The sequence below is a fragment of the Leucoraja erinacea genome, chromosome 3 (assembly GCF_028641065.1).
Source record: "Leucoraja erinacea ecotype New England chromosome 3, Leri_hhj_1, whole genome shotgun sequence".
Classification (NCBI taxonomy): Eukaryota; Metazoa; Chordata; class Chondrichthyes; order Rajiformes; family Rajidae; genus Leucoraja; species Leucoraja erinaceus.
This window is the reverse complement of record NC_073379.1, coordinates 112564844-112588152: the sequence shown is the minus strand read 5'-3', so window position 1 is coordinate 112588152 and position 23309 is coordinate 112564844. Positions and strand designations below refer to the sequence as shown.

Genomic DNA, 23309 nt, shown 5'->3' with positions numbered 1-23309 from the left:
AGGAACAGGGAGAGTATTAGTTGGATGGCTGTGCCAAGTGAGACATTAGTATTCCATTTTCCACGCCCCCATTCCCTCATCTTCACCATGGATGTCCAGTCACTCTACACCTCCATCCCCCATCAGGAGGATCTTAAAGCCCTCCGTTTCTTCCTCGACCGCAGAACTAACCAATTCCCGTCTACCGATACTCTCCTCCGCCTTACCCTCAATAACTTTTCCTTTGACTCCTCCCATTTCCTCCAGATCCAATGTGTAGCTATGGGCACACGCATGGGCCCCAGCTATGCCTGCCTCTTTGTAGGGTACGTCGAACGATCCTTGTTCGAGCCATACCGTGGCCCTATCCCCAAACTCTACCTCCGCTACATCGACGACTGCTTTGGTGCTACCTCCTGCACCCACACACAACTCACTGTCCATCCATTTCACCACTAACTTCCATCAGGTACTCAAATTCACCTGGACCATATCCAACATCTCCCGACCCTTTCTAGACCTCACTATCTCCATCGCAGGTAACAGACCACTGACCAACATCTACTACAAACCTACTGACTCCCATGGTTATCTGGACTACACTTCTTCCCAGCCTGCTTCCTGTAAGGACCCCATCCCCTACTCCCAATTCCTCCGTCTACTCCGCATCTGCACCCAGGATGAAACGTTCATCGGAGATGTCCTCATTCTATAGGGAACGGGGATTCCCCTCTTCGACTCTGGATGAGGCTCTCACCAGGGTCTCTTCTATATCCCGTAGCTCCGCTCTCACTCCCCATCCCCCCCACTCGTAACAAGGGCAGAGTCCCCCCTTGTGCTCACCTGCCAGCCGTCACATACAACAGATAGTCCTCCAACATTTTCGCCACCTCCAAAGGGATCCCACCACTGGCCACATCTTCCCATCTCCTCCCCTTTCGGCTTTCTGCAGAGACCGCTCCCTCCGTAACTCCCTGGTCAATTCGTCCCTTCCCACCCAAACCACCCCCTCCCCGGTACTTTCCCTTGCAACTGCAGGAAATACTACACTTGTCACTTTACCTCCCCCCTCGACTTCATCCAAGGCCCCAAGCAGTTGTTCCAGGTGAGGCAGAGGTTCACCTGCACCTCTTCCAACCTCATCTATTGCACCCACTGCTCTAGGTGTCAGCAGCTCTACATCGGTGAGACCAAGCGCAGGCTTGGCGATTGCTTTGCCTAACACCTCCGCTCGGTTCGCAATAACCTACCTGATCTCCCAGTGGCTCAGCACTTCCACTCCCCCTCCCATTCCGTATCTGACCTTTCTGTCCTGGACCTCCTCCATGGCCAAAGTGAGTCCCAATGCAAATTGGAGGAGCAGCACCTCATATTTTGTTTGGGTAGTTTACACCCCAGTGGTATGAACATTGACTTCGCCAATTTCAGGTAGTCCTTGCTTTCTCCCTCCTTCCTCTCCCCTTCCCAGCTCTTCCACAGTCCACTATCTCCGCCTCTTCCTTTCTTCTTCCCGCCTCCTCCCACCCCCACATCGGTCTGAAGAAAGGTCTCGACCTGAAACGTCACCTATTCCTTCGCTCCATAGAAGCTGCCTCACCCGCTGAGTTTCTCCAGCATTTTTGTCTACCTTTGATTTTTCCAGCATCTGCAGTTCTTTCTGAAACATTAGTATATGCTGCTTAGTAGCATGGAATGCATGATGGTAAAACGTCAAAGATGGTTCAGTTGTTTGAAGTAATACTCCATCTGTCGCTGTTTGTTGCAGGGGTCCCGGAGGTGGTCGACCATGGCCAAACCCACCGAATGCCAACTCGGTAAGTATGATGCTTGGAACCCCACACAGCAAGAAGTAAAACCTGTAGCACCCTGTCCGTGTAAGTCATCAGCTAGGATGCATCATTTGAAATATTTCCTCTCCTATTATAACTCGTTCATTTCACAGTTTTAGTAAATATGAACAATTAAAACCAATGGAAGCCTGTGGACAACTAAACAGATAATGTGGTACAGCAGTGATTGGAATCTAAATTATGCATCTATTCTTTCATGAAGCTAAACTCATTTGCCAGAAATAATGGGTTATGAGTGGGGGGGGGGGGGGGGGGGGGCATTGATAACTTGACACTAATTTTCACAAATTACTTTTTGTCAATGTTGTTAGTTAATTTTAGATTTGCTGAAGAAAGTATGATTTTGTTCCTTCAGTTGGCTGGAGAAGGAGCAACACAGTGGTGCTTCTTTCCTTTGAGTGTTTCTCAGGATTATTGACATTAACACAGATGACTAGATGCAAGGTGATGCTGATAGTTTTAGAAAAGGATTGAAGTAGAGATTCACCAACAACTGCTCCTGGACCACCCATATTGAAGCAACGACCATGAAAGCACACCAACTCAGAAGGTTTAGGAAGTGCAGCATGTCCCTACAACTCTCACCAACTTCTATAGATGCAGGAATCATCACAGCTCGGTTTGGGAACAGCTCCATCCAAGACTGCAAGAAATTGCAGCGAATTGTGGACGAAGCCCAGACCATCACACAAACCAACCTGCGTTCAATTGACTCAATTTACACCTCACGCTGCCTCGGCAATGGTCGGCAGCATAATCAAGGACAAGTCACACCCTGCCCACTCTTCTCCCCTCTCCCATCAGGCAAAAGGTATCGAAGTACGAAACCACACACCTCCAGATTCAGGAACAGTTTCTTCCCAGCTAGAATCAGACAACTGAATCATCTTAACACAACCAGATAGCAGCGCTGAACTATTGTCTACTTCTTTGGTGACTCTCGAACTATCCTTGAGTGGACTTTTCTGGCTTTACCTTGCACTAAATGTTATTCCCTTATCACGTATCTATACACTGTAAATGGCTTGGTTCTTTCTGCTGACTGGATCGCACGCAACAAAAGCTTTTCACTCTACCTCGGTACACGTGACAATAAACTAAACCATAATTAAAATTTTTAAATGTAGGTTTCATGTCATTTAATTTACGATATGCCTTTTAAAGCATTTGGTAAGTTTCTGCTTATAAAGAATGCTCATAACGGTTTCCTACAGCTATCAACTACGTATTAAGTCACATAAGTAATGGTATATGCAAATAAAATAAAAGTTAGTAACTTTCAAGCTCTTTCTACAATGTCCCTTCAGTAACAATATCTTTGCTTTACATCTCAGACTTTGTGTCCTCTTACAATCAATATATAGGATGCTGATTCCTGTCAGATTAGACTGCAGATTCAATTTATTGTACCTCTTAAATTTGAATAAAACTCAAATAATGAAGAATGATGGTGGCTTTAAATTAGTTGTGATTCCTTATTAAAATGATTGATTTAGGCAGGTTCCATCTTTGGAATGGGAGGAAAGGTGACTGATAATTATTTTTATTGCAGATACCATATTCATCCGCATCACCTGGAAATTATGTGGTGAGTGCTATGTTACTCTTTGTTGTATGTTGTGCTGCTTTGTTCAAACACCAAAATAATTCACCAGATGTTAACAGTAGTGCAATGTACATTGGCTGAAGAGTGAACATCTGATTTTTCGGTTTGGTTGTTTTGACTGGCATCCAAGGTTACATATGTTGATGTTCATTGGTAATCATTCTGGTCAAATTGTTCTGAGAACAGCTATGCATCAACATATGGCACTCTGGCAAATTGTCTTTGATGTTAAACAAGGGACAACACTTTATTGGGTTTTTTTGCATTTTTTAATTTGAATGAACTCAAAAATAATATAATAAAATGTAATTTGCCAAGTTCCCAGGGAACTAGCAATAGTTTGCATCTGTTTGAAGTGTGAGTTGGCATTAAAGAGATCTGAATTTATGATGAGCATTAAAATATACTTTATTTCTAATTGCTGGTTGTATACAACGGTGAACACATTTCCTTACGTGCATTGCAATTAGTATGGGTTCTCTGCTAGTTTTGCACTAGGACAATTGCCTCTCAATAAGTTTAACAACCTGAAACTTGTGAATACTCGCAGTTGCCAAAGCAATTGATATTTACCACATAAATATCAGCCAATTCAGGACATGGGTACATGCAGATGAATCGTTCATAGAGCTCGCCGGAATTCCCTGCAGAATGTGTTCATGGATCCTGCACTGGAGGGATTCGTCCACATTGTCCAGGGAATGATGTTTGATTGTCACTCTTGGGAAGAGTGTGTTTTCATTGTACAATATTGAACTGGTTGCCCATTAAGATGTCACATGGCTGCCTTCCATTCTGTACACATCTCCTTGTATTGACTGTCTTCAATCGCCTATTGTATCAAGCTCAATTACATCAATTGGTCCACGCATTGATTGCCACAAAGCCTTGAAGACCTGAACCCCAATTAACACACTCCCTGCCTTTGACCCCAAGGTTTTGTTGTCCAATAGCCATATCAGAGGTCCAATTCAGAAAACTGTCCACTTGCACTAACCACATTACACATGAAAACTGGTCCAATACTCAGATTGTTTATTGTAACTGCCCTGGAATCTGTGACCACCCCAGATCCTGCTTGTGCACCTGAATTGTCTTGCTCAATGATGTTAAAGCCATCATAAGACTTAGCTTCCTGTCTTAACATCATTCCAGGTTACTGTCACTTATTTCTGCCTGATCTCTCAATTTGTTGCTCACTGATGCACTGGGAAATGCATCGTGCACCCCCACCTCCATACTCCATACTCAAGCAGAGAAGACATCATCTACTCTTCCTTCAGAACATAGAAGCAGGCGGGACAGACTTAACTAATTGTTAATATGGCAGCCTTCCCCACAGTGCAGGCATTGATAGACTGCACTTACATGGTAATATTCCTTACAGAGATCCCTCTGTCAGTCACCTGTCTGGAGCAATTGCCTGTACTCTAGACAAGAATCATCGGCACAAACAACTGCATTTAATCTGCCTGGAAGATCTCTCCCAGTCTTCCCATCATTGGAGCATCCATTATTTCATGCAACATCACTTCTCAGTAACTGGAAGAATGCTGCCTATATTGGGATTTGTATCTTCACATAGAACAGTACAACAAAGGAGCAGCCCCTTCTACCCACAATGTCTGTGAATAACATGATGTCAAATTAAGCTAAACTTGTCTGCCTGCAAATGATCCACATCTTTCCATTTCCTGTTTTCATGTGTGCATCTAAAAGCCTCTTGAACACCACTATCATGTTTGCTTTCAACTCCATTGTGGGCAGAATGTACCAGGCACCTACCATTCTTTGTGTAAAAAAAAAACTTGCCCTGTATATCTCCTTTTAACTTTTTCCCTTTCACTTAGGGCTAAGACCTCCAGTATGTAATGTTTCCATCCTGGGAAAATGATTCCGACTGTCTACCCAAATTATGGCTCTCATAATTTTATAAACTTCTATCAGATGTCCCCTTAGCCTCACATGCTCCAGAGAAAACTATCCAAGTTTGTCCAACCTCCTCTTATAATGTGCCATATTGAAGCAATGGTCGAGAAAGCACACCATTGCCTCTTCTTATTTAGAAGGCTTAGGAAATTCAGCATGTCCCCAACAACTATGGATGTGCTTTGGAAAGCATTTTATCGGGATTCATCACAGCATGGTTTGGGAACAGCTCCACCCAAGACCCCAAGAAATTGCAGAGAATTGTGAACACAGACCAACACACAAACCAACCTTCCATTCAGTGATTACATCCACGTTTCACACTGCCTTGGCAAGGCCACCAGCATAATCACGGACGAGTCCCACCCTAGATACTCCCTCTTCTCCCCCTCTCCCATCAAGCAAGAAGTACAGAAGTTTGAAAACGCAGATTCAGGGATTGTTTCTTGCCACCTGTTATCAGGCATTGGAACCATCCTATCAACAGCTGGAGAGCGATCCAGAGCTACCAACTATCTCGGGACCCTCGGATTATCTTAATCAGACTTTTCTGGACTTTATCTTGCACTCCTCTTGCACTAACTCCATGTTAACTCCTTTGTCCTGTATCTGTATAGTGAGGACGACTCAATTGTAATCATGTATCGTCTTTCCGCTGACTGGATAGCATGCAACAAAAAGCTTTTTGAAATTGAGTGACTTGTAGTGGAACCCTGAGTTGTGGTTTTCCCATGTGTTTCGTGCCATTTGGTTCTTGGTGAATGAGATTCAGATTCAATTTTAATTGTCATTGTCAGTGTACAGTACAGAGACAACGAAATGCATTTGGACAACGTAATGCATTTAGACAACGAAATGAGGTCCCTCGTTTGGGAGGTGCCAATAAATGCAGTGAATTTTGTCGATGAAACATGCTAGAGCCATTGAGTGCCGGTCATAGAAATAACGAACATTTATGGGATGCTAATCAAGCAAGTTTTTTTTTAATGGTATTGAGTTTCTGAGAGATATTAAAGCTGTGTTCGTTAAGGCAAGTGGAGATTATTGCAATGCACTCTGGAGTCTTGTAGATGATAGAAAGGCTTTGGAGTGTCAGGAAATACTGTGACCCTCTCTTGCAAGGGACACTTTATTGGCATGAATAATATTTGCCTCTTATCAGCCCGTGCTGAATGATTTTTGGGTCTTGCTCTATGTAGGCATGAAGGTGAGGAATGCTGAGGAATTCTAAATGGTAGTGAACATTGTGCAATCAGCCACACACATCTCCATCTGTGCATTCATGATATAAGTAATGTCATTGATGAAACAGCTTGGCTGTAGACACATACCTGAGGAACGTCTGCAATAGCATCCAGGGGTTGGGATGATTTATTTATAACAACCCTAAACCATCATTCTTTGACCAAAGTATGATTCCAGCCATTGGGCTGTTTCCCCTTCTTGCCCACTAACTTCACTTTTACCAGATTATCTTGATGTTACACGGTCCTTTTACCAGGCACATTGTTGTTGCGTTTGGTCAAATAGAAACTTAATCCATGGGCAGTCCACACCTCTGAAATTCAGTTCTTTAGCCAATATTCTGACAACCGCTGTCTTCAGATTTAAAGCTGAGTGATCCCAGCATTGTCCAAAATAGGCATTGGTGAATAATTGCTGCATGGTAGCACTGTCAATGACACTGTCCACAATTTTGTTAACGATGGTGAATTGGAGGGTAGTTAGCCAGATTAGATTTGCCTTGTACAATAGACGATAGACAATAGATACAGGAGTAGGCCATTTGGCCCTTCGAGCCAGCACCGCCATTCACTGTGATCATGGCTGATCATCCACAATCAATACGCCGTTCCTGCCTTCTCCCCATATCCCTTGACTGCTATCTTTAAGAGCTGTATCTAACTCTCTCTTGAAAGCATCCAGAGAATTGGCCTCCACTGCCTTCTGTGGCGGAGAATTCCATAGATCCACAATCCTCTGGGTGAAAAAGTTTTTCCTCATCTCCATTCTAAATGGCCTACCCCGTATTCTTAAACTGCGGGCCCTCATTCTGGACTCCACCAACATCGGGAACATTTCCTGTCTCTAGCGTGTCCAATCCCTTAATAATCTTGTATGTTTCAATGACATACCCTCTCATCCTTCTAAATTCCAGTGTATACAAGCCCAGTCCCTCCATTCTTTCAACATATAATAGTTCCACCATCCTGGGAATTAACCTTGTGAACTTACACTGCACGCCCTCGACAGCATGAATGCCTTTCCTCAAATTTGGAGACCAAAACTGCACACAATACTCCAAGTGTGGTCTCATTAGGGGCCTATACAACTGCAGAAGGACCTCTTTGCTCCTGTACTGAACTGCTCTTGTTATGAAGGCCAACATGCCATTAACTTTGTTCACTGCCTGCTGTACCTGCATGCTTACTCTCAGTGACTCATGAACAAGGACACCCAGATCCCGTTGTACATCCCCTTTTCCTAACTTGACACCATTCAGATAATAATCTGCCTTCCTGTTCTTGCCACCAAAGTGGATAACCTCACATTTATCCACATTAAACTGCATCTGCCATGCATCTACCCATACACCCAACCTGTCCAAGTCACCCTGCATCCTCATAACGTCCTCCTCACAGTTCACGCTGCCACCCAGCTTTGTGTCATCTGCAAATTTGCTATTTTGCATATAGGAACTGCAGATGCTGGTATATATCAAAGATAGACACAAAGTGCTGGAGTAATTCAGCGGGTCATGCAGCATCTCTGGAGAAAAAGGATGGGTGAATTTCGGGTGGTGATCCTTCTTCACTTGCTTTTTGTATAGTACATACTTTGGTAATTCTCCACATTGTCAGGCTGAACTGTTGTTATGAATGACCTGAAACAGTTTAACTAGAAGTACTACTAGTGTGCAGTACTACAGCTTGTTTCCTCTCTTCATAACCATTCCTACGTTCATTTGGCTGTTCCTTAATCAATGTGGAGTAAATGAAATTGACGACAACAACTGGCTTCTTTGTCAGTGGGGATCTCAGCACACAAGTGAATGGATCATTCATTTAGTACTTTTGGTTGAACACGGTTCTGAATGCTTAAGCCTTGTCAATAGCGCTTGCATGCTGGGCCCAGCCATTGTCGAGGGTGGGAATGTTCTTCAAGCTCCTGTTTCCCTGCCATTCGACCCATCACCTTTATGCAGGCAGTCAGAGAATTGCCCTGCAACGTATTCTCTGACCTTAGCCCATCAACAGCATCTTGATTCTCCTGACATCCATCTACATAAGGAACAACTTACAGTAGCCAAATGACCTCCCGACCAGATGTCTCCACATCTCTCTAGCTGTTGACTTGAGCACGTTATTCACAACTGAACGTGAAAGGATTGCAGAACTTTGGTCCAGTCCACAAAGCAATGTCAATTGCATGCTGATTTTGCTGGTTATTACACATGTTGTTGCAGCTTCACAAGTTTGGCACCACATTTTTATTTGCACCAGATGTTGATCTTGGCATGCCGTTCTGCACTCATCATTCAACCAGGATTATTTGTAAAGATAGAGAATGCCAGACTATGAGGCGCAGATTGTGGTTGTACACATTTCTGTTGTTGCTAATCATCCACTCTACCTCGTGAATGCACCGATGTGAGATCTTTTCTGTGTCTGCCTTATTTAACTCAATTGTAATGGCACGCAAAATAACAGAGGTGGCTTTTGCTGTGAAGATAAAGCTTTATTTCCCCCAAGGAGTGTGCAGTGATGATTTACAGGGCAGCACAGTGGCGCAGAGGTAGAGTTGCTGCCTTACGGCGCCAGAGATCCGGGATCGATCCTGACTATGTGTGCTGTGTGTTCGGAGTTTGTACCGTCTTCCTGTGACCACGTGGCTTTTTTCCGGGTGCGCTGGGTTCCTCCCACATTCCACAGACCTACAGGTTTGTAGGTTAATTGGCTTCTGCAAATTGTCCCTAGTGGATATAACTGGTGTATGGTGTGATTGTTGCTCAGTGGGCCAATGTTTGAATACATTGAGATGCCACTTGACGTCGTAGTAAAGGAATGCTGCACTGTGAGGAGTGACGACCTTAAGAGCCTTTTATTGAATCATTTTTCAGTATCTGGGTGCCGCTGCGATTGGCTTTAGGGAATCAAATGTCTCTACAATCGTGATTTGTCTGTTTGGACAGAGATTGGTGATGATGTTAAACTGTTTGCTATTGGGGAAACAATAGATCATCATGATCCTGACATTCATCTTTGTACTCTTTTGTGTAAAGTTCATCAGATAGTATCCAGGACAAAAACTGTTGCTAATTAATTGAGGGGGGAAAAATTTAATCGGAACTTGAGGAGTAACTTTTTCACAAAAAAGGGTGATGGGTGTATGAAATGAGCTGCTGGCGGAAGTAGTTGAGGCACTATCACAACATTTAATAAACGTTTGGACAGGTACATGGATAGGGCAGGTTTAGAGGGATATAGGCCAAACGCAGGCAGCTGGGACATGTTGGTCGTTGTGGGCAAATTGGGCCACACTGTATGACTAATTCCTCCCCCCAAATCCCTGGCTCAGTGTAGATCTATTAATATCTGCTCATAGATTTGGGGGAAAAATTAGTGTAACTTAGCAAAGATCTGCTGATTTTCATTTGGAGGTGGCAGTAAATGGATGGCTCTATGTGATTATATCTATTATATTTCAGAGGGCAGATTGGGCACTAAACGTTTGATAAACATTGTTTTGCAGGGTCCCCCAGGTGGTGGAGGACCTCCAGGAACCCCTATCATGCCTAGTCCAGGAGGTAAAAACATGTCAACTTGTATTCTCCTGTTTCTGGTTGTTAATGTCATTCCTCTGTAAAACCTGAATATGTACATTAATGCCCAATGGACAAAGTTGCTGCAGGAACTCAGCGGGTCAAGCTGAAGATGGAATGAACAAACAACATGTTGAATCCTGAGCTTTCTTCAGATTAATTCTATGCTGGATAGCTCTATAACTCTATATAGAGAATACCTGATCAAATTGTACTTCTGTTTATGGAAGTTTGCTTTGTTTAAATTGGCTGCCACATCTTCTAGTTTTTACTCATGACTACATTTCAAAACTAATTTAAGATCTCTGAAGGATATAAAAGGTGTTCTATAGGTGCCCGACCCAAAATATCACTGACCCAAAACATTGTCTGTCCATTCCCTCCCAGATGCCGCCTGACACATTGAGGTCTTCCAGTACTTAGTGTTTTGCTCAAAATTCACGCACCTTGTATCTTATTCACAAAGATGTTTGATTTACAATCACAAGCTTGAGCAGCTTACTACCAAGTAATATGGACATTGAAGTTTCTAATTGTAGGTAATTTTTACAAACATTCCCTTCCTCCATTAAAGGTAGACAAAAGTGCTGGAGAAACTCAGCAGGTGAGGCAGCATCTATGGAGCGAAGGAAATAGGCCACGTTTTGGGTCGGGACCCTTCTTCAGACTGATGTGGGGGTGGGGCAGGAAGAAGAAAGGAAGAGGCGGAGACAGTGGGCTGTGGGAGAGCTGGGAAAGGGAGGGGAAAGAAGGAGAAAGCAGGGACTACCGAAAATTGGTTAAGTTATTCCTCCATTAAAAATCAGTTAACAGTTTTACAGTTCGCAACAGTATATCCTTCTTGGGATGGCAACGTTCCTCGCCAACAATTGGCCTACCAAAACCATCCTGCCTGATATCATCTGTTGCCAGCCCTGATTTGTCTTGATCTATTCTTGCTTCCAGTTCTCCCCCCCTATAATCAGGGTAAAGAAGGGTCGGACCAAAAACGTCACTAACAACATGAAGCCACATATCCTTCCAGAGAGAATGATGCCTTGACTTATTCATTCAGTGTTAGCAGAAAGATTTTATATTAAAGCCTTTCAGTACAATTGCTTTGCAAATTATAATATGGTCACATTTGGGAAGAGCACTATTAATGTCACTCTACTAAGGACTTCCAATAGATATTTAATTCTCTTCCTCCTTCTCAGCATATTAAAAACAAATCAGTAAATAATATCATCTGTTGGAAGTTTAGTTAAACACAAAATATTTACTTGCATATTGTTGGAATGGGATAAAAACTCAAATTAACATTTAGATATACAGTGCCCTCCATAAATTTGGGACAAAGACCCATCATTTATTTATTTGCCTCTGTACTCCACGAATTGAGATTTGTAATAGAAAAAATCACAAAAATGCACTGTCAGATTTGAATAAAAGGCAATTTTTATACTTTTTGGTTTCACCATGTAGAAATTACAGCTGTGTTTATACATAGTCCCCCCCATTCAGGGCACCATACTGTTTTGAATACATCAATGCCATGCAAATAAAAGTAGTCATGTTTAGTATTTTGTTGCATATCCTTTGCATGCAATGACTGCTTGAAGTCTACAATTCATGGGCGTCACCAGTTAGGCAATAGACAATAGGTGCTTTGAGCCAGCACCGCCATTCAATGTGATCATGACTGATCATCCATGATCAGTACCCCTTTCCTGCCTTCTCCCCATATCCCTTGACTCCGCTATCTTTAAGAGCTCTATCTAACTCTCTCTTGAAAGCATTCAGAGAACTGGCCTCCACCGCCCTCTGAGGCAGAGAATTCCACAGACTCGCAACTCTCTCTGTGTGAAAATGTATTTCCTCATCTCCATTCTAAATGGTTTACCCCTTATTCTTAAACTGTGGCCCCTGATTCTGGACTCCCCCAACATTGGGAACATGTTTCCTACCTCTAGTGTGTCCAAACCCTTAATAATCTTATATGTTTCAATAAGATCTCCTCTCATCCTTCTAAATTCCAGAGTGTACAAGCCCAGCCGCTACATTCTATCGACATATGACAGTCCCGTCATCCCGGGAATTAACCTTGTGAACCTGCGCTGCACTCCCTCAATAGCAAGAATCATTCCCTCAATGGCAAATAGCAGTTGCTGGGTGTCTTCTCTGGTGATGCTCTGCCAGGCCTGTATTGCAGCCATCTTTAGCTTATGCTTGTTTTGGGGGCTAGTCCCCTTCAGTTTTCTCTTCAGCATATAAAAGGCATGCTCAATCAGGTTCAGATCAGGTCATTGACTTGGCCACTCAGGAATTTACCATTTTTTAGCTTTGAAAAACTCCTTTGTTGCTTTAGCAGTATGTTTGGGATCATTGTTTTGCTGTAGAATGAACCTCCAGCCAATGAGTTTTGAGGCATTTGTTTGAACTTGAGCAGATAGGATGTGTCTATACACTTCAGAATTCATTCTGCTACTACCATCAGCAGTTGTATCATCAATGAAGATAAGTGAGCCAGTACCTGCAGCAGCCATACATGCCCAGGGCATAACATCCCCACCACCATGTTTCACCTGCTTTGGATCTTGGGCAGTTCCTTCTCTCCTCCATACTTTGTTCTTGCCATCACTCTGATATATTAATCTTTGTCTCATCTGTCCACAAGACCTTTTTCCAGAACTGTGGTTGCTCTTTTAAGTACTTCTTGGCAAACTGTAACGTGGACATCCTATTTTTGAGGCTAACCAGTGGTTTGCATCTTGCAGTGTAGCCTCTGTATTTCTGTTCATGAAGTCTTCTGCGGACAGTGGTCATTGACAAATCCACACCGCAGCAGGGGGCTGTGTGCTCAGCCCCCTGCTGTACTCACTCTATACCCATGACTGCGTAGCCAATCATAGTGCGAACTCCATCATCAAGTTCGCTGACGACACCACTGTTGTGGGGCGTATCACTGATGGGGATGAGTCAGATTATAGAAGAGAGATCGAGCAACTGTCCATATGGTGCCAGCGCAATAACCTGGCCCTCAACACCAGCAAAACCAAGGAACTGATTGTGGACTTTGGAAGGAGCAGGAGGGGGACCCACAGCCCCATTTATATCAACAGGTCGATGGTTGAAAGGGTCAAGAGCTTCAAATTCCTGGGCGTGCACATCTCTGAAGATCTTTCCTGGTCCGAGAACACTAATGCAATTATCAAGAAAGCTCATCAGCGCCTCTACTTCCTGAGAAGATTACAGAGAGTCGGTTTGTCAAGGAAGACTCTCTCTAACTTCTACAGGTGCACAGTAGAGAGCATGCTGACCGGTTGCATCGTGGCTTGGTTCAGCAATTTGAGCATCCTGGAGAGGAAAAGACTACAAAAAGTAGTAAACACTGCCCAGTCCATCATCGGCTCTGACCTTCCTTCCATCGAGGGGATTTATCGCAGTCGCTGCCTCAAAAAGGCTGGCAGTATCATCAAAGACCCACACCATCCTGGCCACACACTCCTCCCTGCTACCTTCAGGTTAGAAGGTACAGGAGCCTGAAGACTGCAACAACCAGGTTCAGGAATAGCTACTTCCTCACAGCCATCAGGTTATTAAACCTGGCTCGGACAAAACTCTGATTATTAATAACCACTTTCTGTTATTTGCACTTTACCTGTTTATTTATTCATGTGTGTATATATTTATGTCATGGTATATGGACACATTTATCTGTTTTGTAGTAAATGCCTACTATTTTTTTTCTGTGTGCTTAAGCAAAGCAAGAATTTTGTTGTGCTATACAGGGACACATGACAATAAACTCACTGGAACTTGAACACACCTGAATCCTGAAGAGTGTTTCTGATCTGTCGGACAGGTGTTTGGGGATTTCCTTTATTATAGAGAGAATTCTTCTGTCATCAGCTGTGGAGGTCTTCCTTGGCCTGCCAGTCCCTTTGTGATTAGTAAGCTCACCAGTGCTCTCTTTCTTCTTAATGATGTCCCAAACGGTTGATTTTGGTAAGCCTGAGGTTTGGTTGATGTCTCTTACAGTTTTATTCTTGTTTCTCAGTCTCATAATGGTTTGTTTGACTTTCATTGGCACAACTTTGATCCTCGTTGATAAACAGCAATAAAAGTTTCCAAAGGTGACTGGAGGAAAGACTAGGTGCTGACAGCTCTCTTATACCTGCATTAAAGAGGCAATTTAACACACTTGAGCAATTAAAAACACCTGTGAATCCACGTGTCCCAAACATTATGGTGCCCTGAAATGGGGGGACTATGTATAAACACAGCTGTAATTTCTACATGGTGAAACCAAAATGTATAAAAATGGCCTTTATTAAAATCTGACAATGTGCACTTTAACCACATGTGATTTTTGCTATTACCAGTGTCAAATTGTGGAATACAGAGGCAAATAAACAATGATGGGTCTTTGTCCCAAACATTATGGAGGGCACTGTATGCGACAACGATTTGTATGGATTACCAAGCTAAAAATTAGATTAGTACAGGGTATAATTGCCTGGTAGAATTGGCACCATTTTTCATTATAGGACTAAACTAAATCAAAGAGGAAAGAAAACATTACTGAACATTGCAGAACAATCAAAATATATAGCATCCAATAGCACAAAGGATGATTTAATATTCACTTACCCATCTCCTTCTAGTTAATAAAACCTCTGAAATAACATAAACTGTGTTCATATCATTGCTACTAATAAGTTAAATGAATACTTATGGTTCTGTCTTCACTAAAGAAGATACACACAATATCCCAGAGATTGGGGACCGAGGATCTAGTGGGAGGGAGGAACTGAAGGGAATCCACATTAGTCACGAAATGGCATTAGGCAAACTGTTGGGACTGAAGACAGATAAATCCCCAGGGCCTGATTGTCTGTATCCCAGAGTACTCAAGGAGGTGGCCCTAGAAATCGTGGATGCATTGGTGATCATTTTCCAACGTTCTCTCGACTCTGGATCAGTTCCTGTGGAGTGGAGGTTAGCCAATGTAACTACACCTTTTAAGAAAGGAGGGAGTGAAAAAACAGAATTATAGACCAGTTAGTCTTACATCAGTAACGGGGAAAATGCTTGAGTCCATGTTATAGCAGCGCATTTGGAAAGCAGTGACAGGATCGGTCATAATCAGCATGGATTTATGAAGGGGAAATCATGCTTGACTAATCTGCTGGCATTTTTTGAGGATGTAACATGTAGAATTGATAAGGGAGAGCCAATGGATGTGGTGTATCTGGACTTTCAAAAAGCCTTTGACAAGGTCCCACACAAGAGATTAGTGTGCCAAATTAGAGCACATGGTATTGGTGGTAGGGTATTGACATGGATGGAGAACTGGTTGGCAGACAGGAAGCAAAGAGTAGGAATTAACAGGTCCTTTTCAGAATGAAAGGCAGTGACTAGTGGGATGCCACAAGGCTCGGTGCTGGGACCCCAGTTATTTACAATATATATTAACGATTTAGATGAGGGAATTAAATGTGACATCGCCTAAGTTTGCAGATGACACAAAGCTGGGTGGCAGTATGAGCTGCGATGAGGATACTATGAGGCTGCAGGGTGACTTGGATATGTTGGGTGAGGGGGCAGATGCAGTACAATATGGATACATTAGGAAAAGGGGAGGAGCATAGAGACCTGGGTGTGCTTGTACATCAGTCACTGAAAGTAAGCATGCAGGTACCAGCAGGCAGTGAAGAAAGCTAATGGCATGTTGGCCTTCATTGCGAGAGGATTTGAGTTTAGGAGCAAGGAGGTCCTACTGTAGTTGTAGTGAGACCGCACTTGGAGTACTGTGTGCAATTATGGTCTCCTAATTTGAGGAAGGATATTATTGTTATTGAGGGAGTGCAGTGTAGGTTCACCTGGTTAATTCCTGGGATGGTGGGACATATGGTGAAAGAATGGGTCGACTGGGCTTGTATTCACTGGAATTTAGAAAGATGAGAGGGGATCTTATAGAAATATAAAATTCTTAAAGGATTGGGCAGGCTAGATGCAGGAAACATGTTCCCGATGTTGGGGGTGTCCAGAACCAGTGGTCACAGTTTAAGAATAAGGGGTAGGCTATTTACGACTGAGATGAGAAAAACTTCTTCACCCAGAGAGTTGTGGCTCTGTGGAATTCTCTGCCACAGAAGGCAGTGGAGGCCAATTCACTGGATGTTTTCAAAAGAGTTAGATTTAGCTTTCAGGGCTAAAGGAATCAAGGGATATGGGGAAAAAGCAGGAATGGGGCACTGACTTTAGATGATCTGCCATGATCATATTGAATGGCGGTGCTGGCTCAAAGGGCCGAATGGCACCTATTATTCTATGTTCTATGTTTCTATAAGTTTGTGCAACCTGTCTCCCATGCAAACAATAGCAATGTTAATTTGCCTGATTTTCCATTCCATTTACCCCTATTTAGTTTTATATATGTTTTATAGAATCAATCAATCCATAACCCAGACCCCATGGGTGTTCCAGTTGCTGACGCTCATGTCAATTATACCTGCACCCCACTCCTTTTCCTCAGCCAAAATTGGGATCTGCAAAAAATCCTTGACCAAAGGGCTTTGTTGGAGATGCACATCTGCCCTCTGGAATATTCTATCTTCACCAAGGAAAAGTTCATTTATTAATTGGGAGACTTGGCAAGTGATACAAGTTCTTCCACGATTCAGTGATGAAAAGTGCACCTGACCCAAATCTGTGTAGGGAACAACATCTATGTTCACTTTCATCCAAAATATTTTTAATCGCAAATTATTGTTATGATTTCTGCAGTGTTTTACCTTTCCCAGTTTTTATATTTTCTAACAGCTTTCTCATTCCACTGTATAAGGGACTCTTGTGTTTTCTTGTTCTACCATACAGAAGCAGCCAGCCTTCATTTATTGGAATATTACAGGCTTAGCCTCTTTATATCCTGGGTATTTGTGTTTCAACTATCTCTGCTGTGCATGCATTATAATAAGAAATATTGAATGCACAAAGAATTTGAAATGCTGTACAAAAATTAAATGATAGGTTAGTACTGATATATATTTAGATTATGCAAATCTGCTCCATAATTACTGTTTTGTATTTACATTAATTCATAAACTGAACCAATTGACCTTGAGGCATGCCTTTCTGTCGCTCATTTAAAAATGTAGTTTAATTGTGTCAAAGTAATTTAATAATAGGTAAAATAACTAAATTGAAGGCCTTGTTCTGGACCTCCCCAACATCGGGAATAATCTTCCTGCATCTAGCCTGTCCAACCTGCCCTTAAGAATTTTGTAAGTTTCTATAAGATCCCCCCTCAATCGTCTAAATTCTAGCGAGTACAAGCCGAGTCTATCCAGTCTTTCTTCATAAGAAAGTCCTGACATTCCAGGAATCAGTCTGGTGAACCTTCTCTGCACTCCCTCTATGGCAAGAATGTCTTTCCTCAGATTAGGAGACCAAAACTGTACGCATTACTCCAGGTGTGGTCTCACCAAGACCCTGTACAGCTGCAGTAGAACCTCCCTGCTCCTATACTCAAATCCTGGCATGGGGGTCGAATTATTCTATGGAGGTGAATATAGATTCTCACTGATGGTGTGTTATGCGCTCTGAGGCTTATCTTGAAGTTTAATATGATACCAAGATTGGACACAATATGACACAGCTTCTGACTGAGATCAGATGTAAACACTTAATCTTGTACATTCAGCTACTGGATCTTATCCAATATTCTCCTGGGGTTCATTTTCATGTTTGAAAATATGAAATTTCCATATTGTAGTGACTCCCTACAAAGTAGAAAAGATGTATTTGGAATCAGGACCATTGTGCTCATTCCAAATGATGGGTTTTCATTGTTACTTTGAATCAGAGACACTAACTTCCTATACCACCAACATAAACATTCTCCAATATCCTTGAAACTGTTTTTAAGTTATTATATTTCTGGGTTTTTCAGATTCAACCAACTCCAGTGATAATATGTATACTATGATGAATGCCGTTCCACCTGGGGCTACCAGGTCTAACGTAAGTAGATGAAGCGTGAACTTTTTCAATTAAAAAGTATATACTTCTTCACCACATAACAAAATCTCTAAAATGTGAATGTACTCAAGATGCGTTAAAATGGAAAAGGCATTTTTCACCTTGATGTGTAAAATTGTTTTATTCTACTTCATATTGTTATAGCACCTGCCAGATCACAAATGCTGATAACATGCCTTTACTGATACACTATACCAAGTGCAAATTCAAATCGTTCCAGTCACGATGTTAAGTCTAGGCAATGAAAAGACAAGGCAGCTGTGAACTCAGTTGTTATTGGGAACTGTTCTGGTCAGGCTTTAATTCAACATTCATGATTAAAACCACCAGACCTGTGTTTTAAAGATGGATTTTCCCAATTTTACCATTTTCTGAACTGTTCCTTAGTGGGCATTAGTGCTAAATGCAACACCAATTTAGATTCTAAACAAGAATAAAATTCAATTTCTAGGCAGGTACTTCAACTGCAGGTAACTGTTACATGGAGAAAATTCTGGACAGCAAGAGTAGCAGCATTTTAATTCAACTTATTACATTAGTGCTTTTATTGATTACAGCTGTGCTGAAGTAAACAGTCTGGCTTAGAAAGACCATCTTGAAAGGCAGTGGGGGAAGTGTTTTAGGAAGAAGCATTAGGAAATAAAGTAGAGGACAAAGCATTCAAAATGTGTTACAGTGCATCTGTGGGTGTCATTGCCCTTGAACAAAATGAAGCCTTCTTCACTTATTCCACCATTTAATGAATTAATGGTTGATTCTCTAACGACCATTTGTGGATTAGAGAAATATGAGTCCACAGAAGCCCATAACCAGTGAGCAATTCATGATACATCAGTGGTTCATTTGTTACTGCACTGTTTTGTATTGTAATTGTGCTTTCCCCTCACATTTTTATTATGGAAGTACGACTTTTGCAAATCCATAAGCAATTCTTAGGGATGAGAGTTGGTAATGAAGGAAAGAGGTGAATGATGAATAGAGATCAGTGCGTATTTGACAGCAGAAATTATTTATCGAATGTGTGTGTTCAGTATCCTGTGGTGTGAATGTTGTAGAGTATGAAGAGGAAGGTAGCTTCCATAGGTAAAATGGGGACTGAAATGAAAATGTTAGTGCTGTCTCAATAAGATTGGGTATGAATCTGAAATGTCCATGTGCCTGCTTCATTCATTAGCCAGTGCAGATCAGTGTGCCAAACAAACTTTGAAACAAAATTGTCAGGGATTATGGGGAGAAGGCAAGAGGAAAAGAAAGATCAGCCTTGGTTGAATGGCAGAGTAGACGTGAGGGGCCGAATGGCCTAATTCTGCTCCTAGACCGTGTGAACTACATTTCTTTCAGTACAACTAATGAGGATGTTACCAGTTTACCGATATGTAAATATATTCTGCAAATGTGGAAAGCCCCATTTGCAGTAACATTTAGTTTTTGTTTTAAATTTGCAGTTTCCTATGGGCCCTGGCTCAGATGGCCCAATCGGTGCTATGGGAGGAATGGAACCACATCACATGAATGGATCATTAGGTAACAAGAAAATAATAGAACATAATACTCTTCATGCCATTTTATTTATTCTGCTATATTTCTCCAATGCACTTCAGAAATGTCCTGTTGTGTATACTACAATACATGTGGGGGTTTGATTCCAGCCCCCACAGCCTGAAGTTGGCACTTCTCACTCAGTGTTGACATTATGCACTAACTTACGGCAGCTGCTTACTAATTATAATCAGCTCTCAGGTGGGTAACGTTTCTTAAAGTCATGGTACCAACCTGCCCCTTGATGGGTTTTGTTTACTGTGAGCGTGCAAATAGAGCAAGAGAAAGAATGAAGGAAACTGCTCAATTTCAACATTTACAGAGATCCTCATCTATACTAATTTGTCTCTCCAGACACTTCGGCAAATGTAATAATGATTTGTTTATGGTGAGGAAAAGATTACCGAAAGTAAAACTGTAGAGGTTTTGTCTCTTGGAAGATCTTGGGCTTGTAACTGTTGTAGTGAGAAACATTGTATTGGTGAACAAATAATTAGTGTTCCTGCTCTCTGCCATGGCTCTGCTTTTTTCCAATTGTGACATGTTATTCATTTTGAATTCGACCTTCACCAAAACAGCTCTCCTTTTGCCTTACGCTTTTTTGTTGCTTGCATGGGGTCTGTAGTTGAACGTATGTCAAGGACTAATATTTAGAATCCCCAGCAGTGTCCAACCATGAATCATTTCAAAACCCATTGTTGTATTGGTGAACAAATAATCTTTGTGTTGAACCCCCCCCATTCTAACTCCTCCTCGTGACAAAGTTGAAAAATCTACTTTGTATTTACAAATTTTCCTGCTCTTCTGCCATGGCTCTGCTTTTTTCCAATTGTGACATGTTATTCATTTTGAATTCGACCTTCACCAAAACAGCTCTCCTTTTGCCTTACGCTTTTTTGTTGCTTGCATGGGGTCTGTAGTTGAACGTATGTCAAGGACTAATATTTAGAATCCTCAGCAGTGTCCAGACCATGAATCATTTCAAAACCCCAATTGCAGAACATTGTCATTGATTGCGTGTCGGATTAAAAAGAACCCTGGCGAATAAAACTGAATCTTTGCTCTGTTCCTTTTCTCCATGTTTAATCACCTTGAACCCCCCCATTCTAACATTCCTCCTCGTGACAAAGTTAAATAAGAAAAATCTACAACTCATTTTTTTTCCAATATTTTCATTCTTGCCTTAAGTCCCTCTCAATCCCTCTCTGTCCCTCGCCCTCTCCGTTACTCAGCTTTCCGTCTCTCGCTATCTCCCTCTTTCTTCACTTTTCTACCTCCCTACTTTGGTTGTAGATATGCCTTTTCTCAGTTTTGTCTTCATTGCATCACTGCTTTTCATTTTACTTCTTTTAGAATATGCTTTTATGTTTTTTGCGACCATTTGACATGTGTTCCAAAACCAAAGTAATTAAAGATTAGCAATGCAATATCCTTCTTGGAATGCCAGCAGTAATATTATAAACGGAGGGCATAGTATTTATGCCATTTCAATCTGTTTTATTATATGTTCAATAAAGAGGTTAAAATAATTAATGTGGACTACCAGTGTCAGAAAAACAGAATATTACATTCTGGAATCTTTGACACTATGCTCTAACCTCACAGCTTATAGAAATAAATAGTGTTGCCAATTGAGTTTAGATCCAGTTTTGCCTGCTTTTCATGCTCAAATCACATATAAAAGTGTGTGCAACACAGAGAAAAGTCCCATCCATTCAGTAATTAAACTGGACACATATAAATTGCTAGTTATCTTAAAGTGGCTTAATTTTTTCAGTCATCATCTAATGTTTTCTGCATCAGGGATGACATCAACAATGTGCATATCTAAGTATTAGTGACGGAAATTCGTGCAGTAATGTGAAATCTTTAACCTTTTATAACTCGTAGTAAACGAGGAGCAAATCCCATAGCAGATCGACTTGGAAATGTGAATTAAAGGATCCCGACTGTGTCATTGAAGTGTTTCTATCTGAATGTGGCTGCTTGAGTTTTCATTACACTGCATTACTACTGGCTCTCACAGAGTTTATTACAGATATGAGGTCATTTGCAGAAATGGGAATCGATCTGTGATGACAAATCCCCAGTGGGGTTTAGAGAGTGAGGCAGTAATGTGGCCTCATTACTGAAGACAAGTTTTCCCTTACCTCTCTGGCAGCCTTTATGCTGCTGTAATGTTGCTGTCAGGGAGAGAGTTATTTAAGGCTGTGACCTGTTCCCCATGATCTCAACCATAAAAACATGGCAGCTGTGATCTAAGTTGCTATTGGGAACTGTTCTGGTCAGATTTTAATTCACAACAGAAGGTGAAAACCACTGGACTTGTAGGATGGTTCCAATTTTTACCATTTTTACCCCACAATTCCTAATTGGTAAATTGTGCTAAATGCAACACCCATTTAGTTTCTAAATAAGAATGAAATTCAATTTCTGAGCATGTACTTTAACAGCAGGGAAACTAGAAATTGGATGTTCCATGTCGAGAAATTCCTTGACAGGACGAGTTGCATCATCTTACTTCAACTTATTACGTTAGTTCTATTGATTACAGCTGTACTGAAGTAAAAGTGGCGTAAAAAGTCTGATGTAAAAAGAGAGTCTTGAAAGCCAGTGGAGGAAGTGCATTAGGGGCCAGCATTAGGTGATAAATTGGAGGTCAAAATATTAAAAATATGTCAGTGGATTGGTGGATCTGTCTGATGTGATTACAATAGACAATAGATGCAGGAGCAGGCCATTCGGCCCTTCGAGCCAGCACCGCCATCCCCAATCAGTACCCCGTTCCTGCCTTCTCCCCATATCCCCTGACTCCGCTATTTTAAGAGCTCTCTCTTGAAAGCATCCAGAGAAACTGCCTCCACCTGAGGCAGAGAATTCCACAGACTCGCCATTCTCTGTGAGAAAAAGTGTTTCCTCGTCTCTGTTCTAAATGGCTTACTCCTTATTCTTAAACTGTGGCCCCTGGTTCTGGACTCCCCCAACATCGGGAACATGTTTCTTGCCTCTAGCGTGTCCAAGCCCTTAACAATCTTATATGTTCCAATGAGATCCCCTCTCATCCTTCTAAACTCCAGAGTGTACAAGCCCAGCTGCTCCATTCTCTCAGCATATGACAGTCCCGCCATCCCGGGAATTGACCTTGTAAACCTACTCTACGCTCCCTCAATAGCAAGAATGTCCTTCCTCAAATTAGGGGACCAAAACTGCACACAATACTCCAGGTGTGGTCTCACTAGGGCTCTGTACAACTACAGAAGGACCTCTTTGCTCCTATACTCGACTCCTCTTGTTATAAAGGCCAACATGACACTTGAGTAAAAGTAGTCTCGTCTTCACCACCAACTTGTTCCATTTAATGAATTAATGATTATCAACTCCCTTTGCGAACCAGTGAAATATGTCACAGTTGCCCAAAACCAGTGAATAATCCATGATACATCTGTAATTCATTTGTTACTACCCTTTCTTTTGTATTGTAATTGCAATTTGCCCTCTCATTTTGTATTATGGGAGTTCGACTTTGGCAAATGGCATTTCGTAAGAATGAGAGTTAGTA

General features: G+C 41.9%; 1 protein-coding gene across 6 annotated transcripts in view; it reads left to right on the top strand.

Annotated features, from left to right (window-relative positions):
- ssbp2b (single stranded DNA binding protein 2b) overlaps positions 1–23309 on the top strand; it is a 321784-nt gene that overhangs the window by 273507 nt on the left and 24968 nt on the right. For all 6 annotated transcript variants that reach the window (XM_055633402.1, XM_055633404.1, XM_055633401.1 and 3 more), the window contains 5 exons: positions 1745–1793; positions 3382–3417; positions 10117–10171; positions 18123–18193; positions 19657–19735. In XM_055633402.1, the coding sequence (XP_055489377.1) occupies positions 1745–1793; positions 3382–3417; positions 10117–10171; positions 18123–18193; positions 19657–19735 (290 nt within the window). The remainder of the gene's footprint in view (positions 1–1744; positions 1794–3381; positions 3418–10116; positions 10172–18122; positions 18194–19656; positions 19736–23309) is intronic.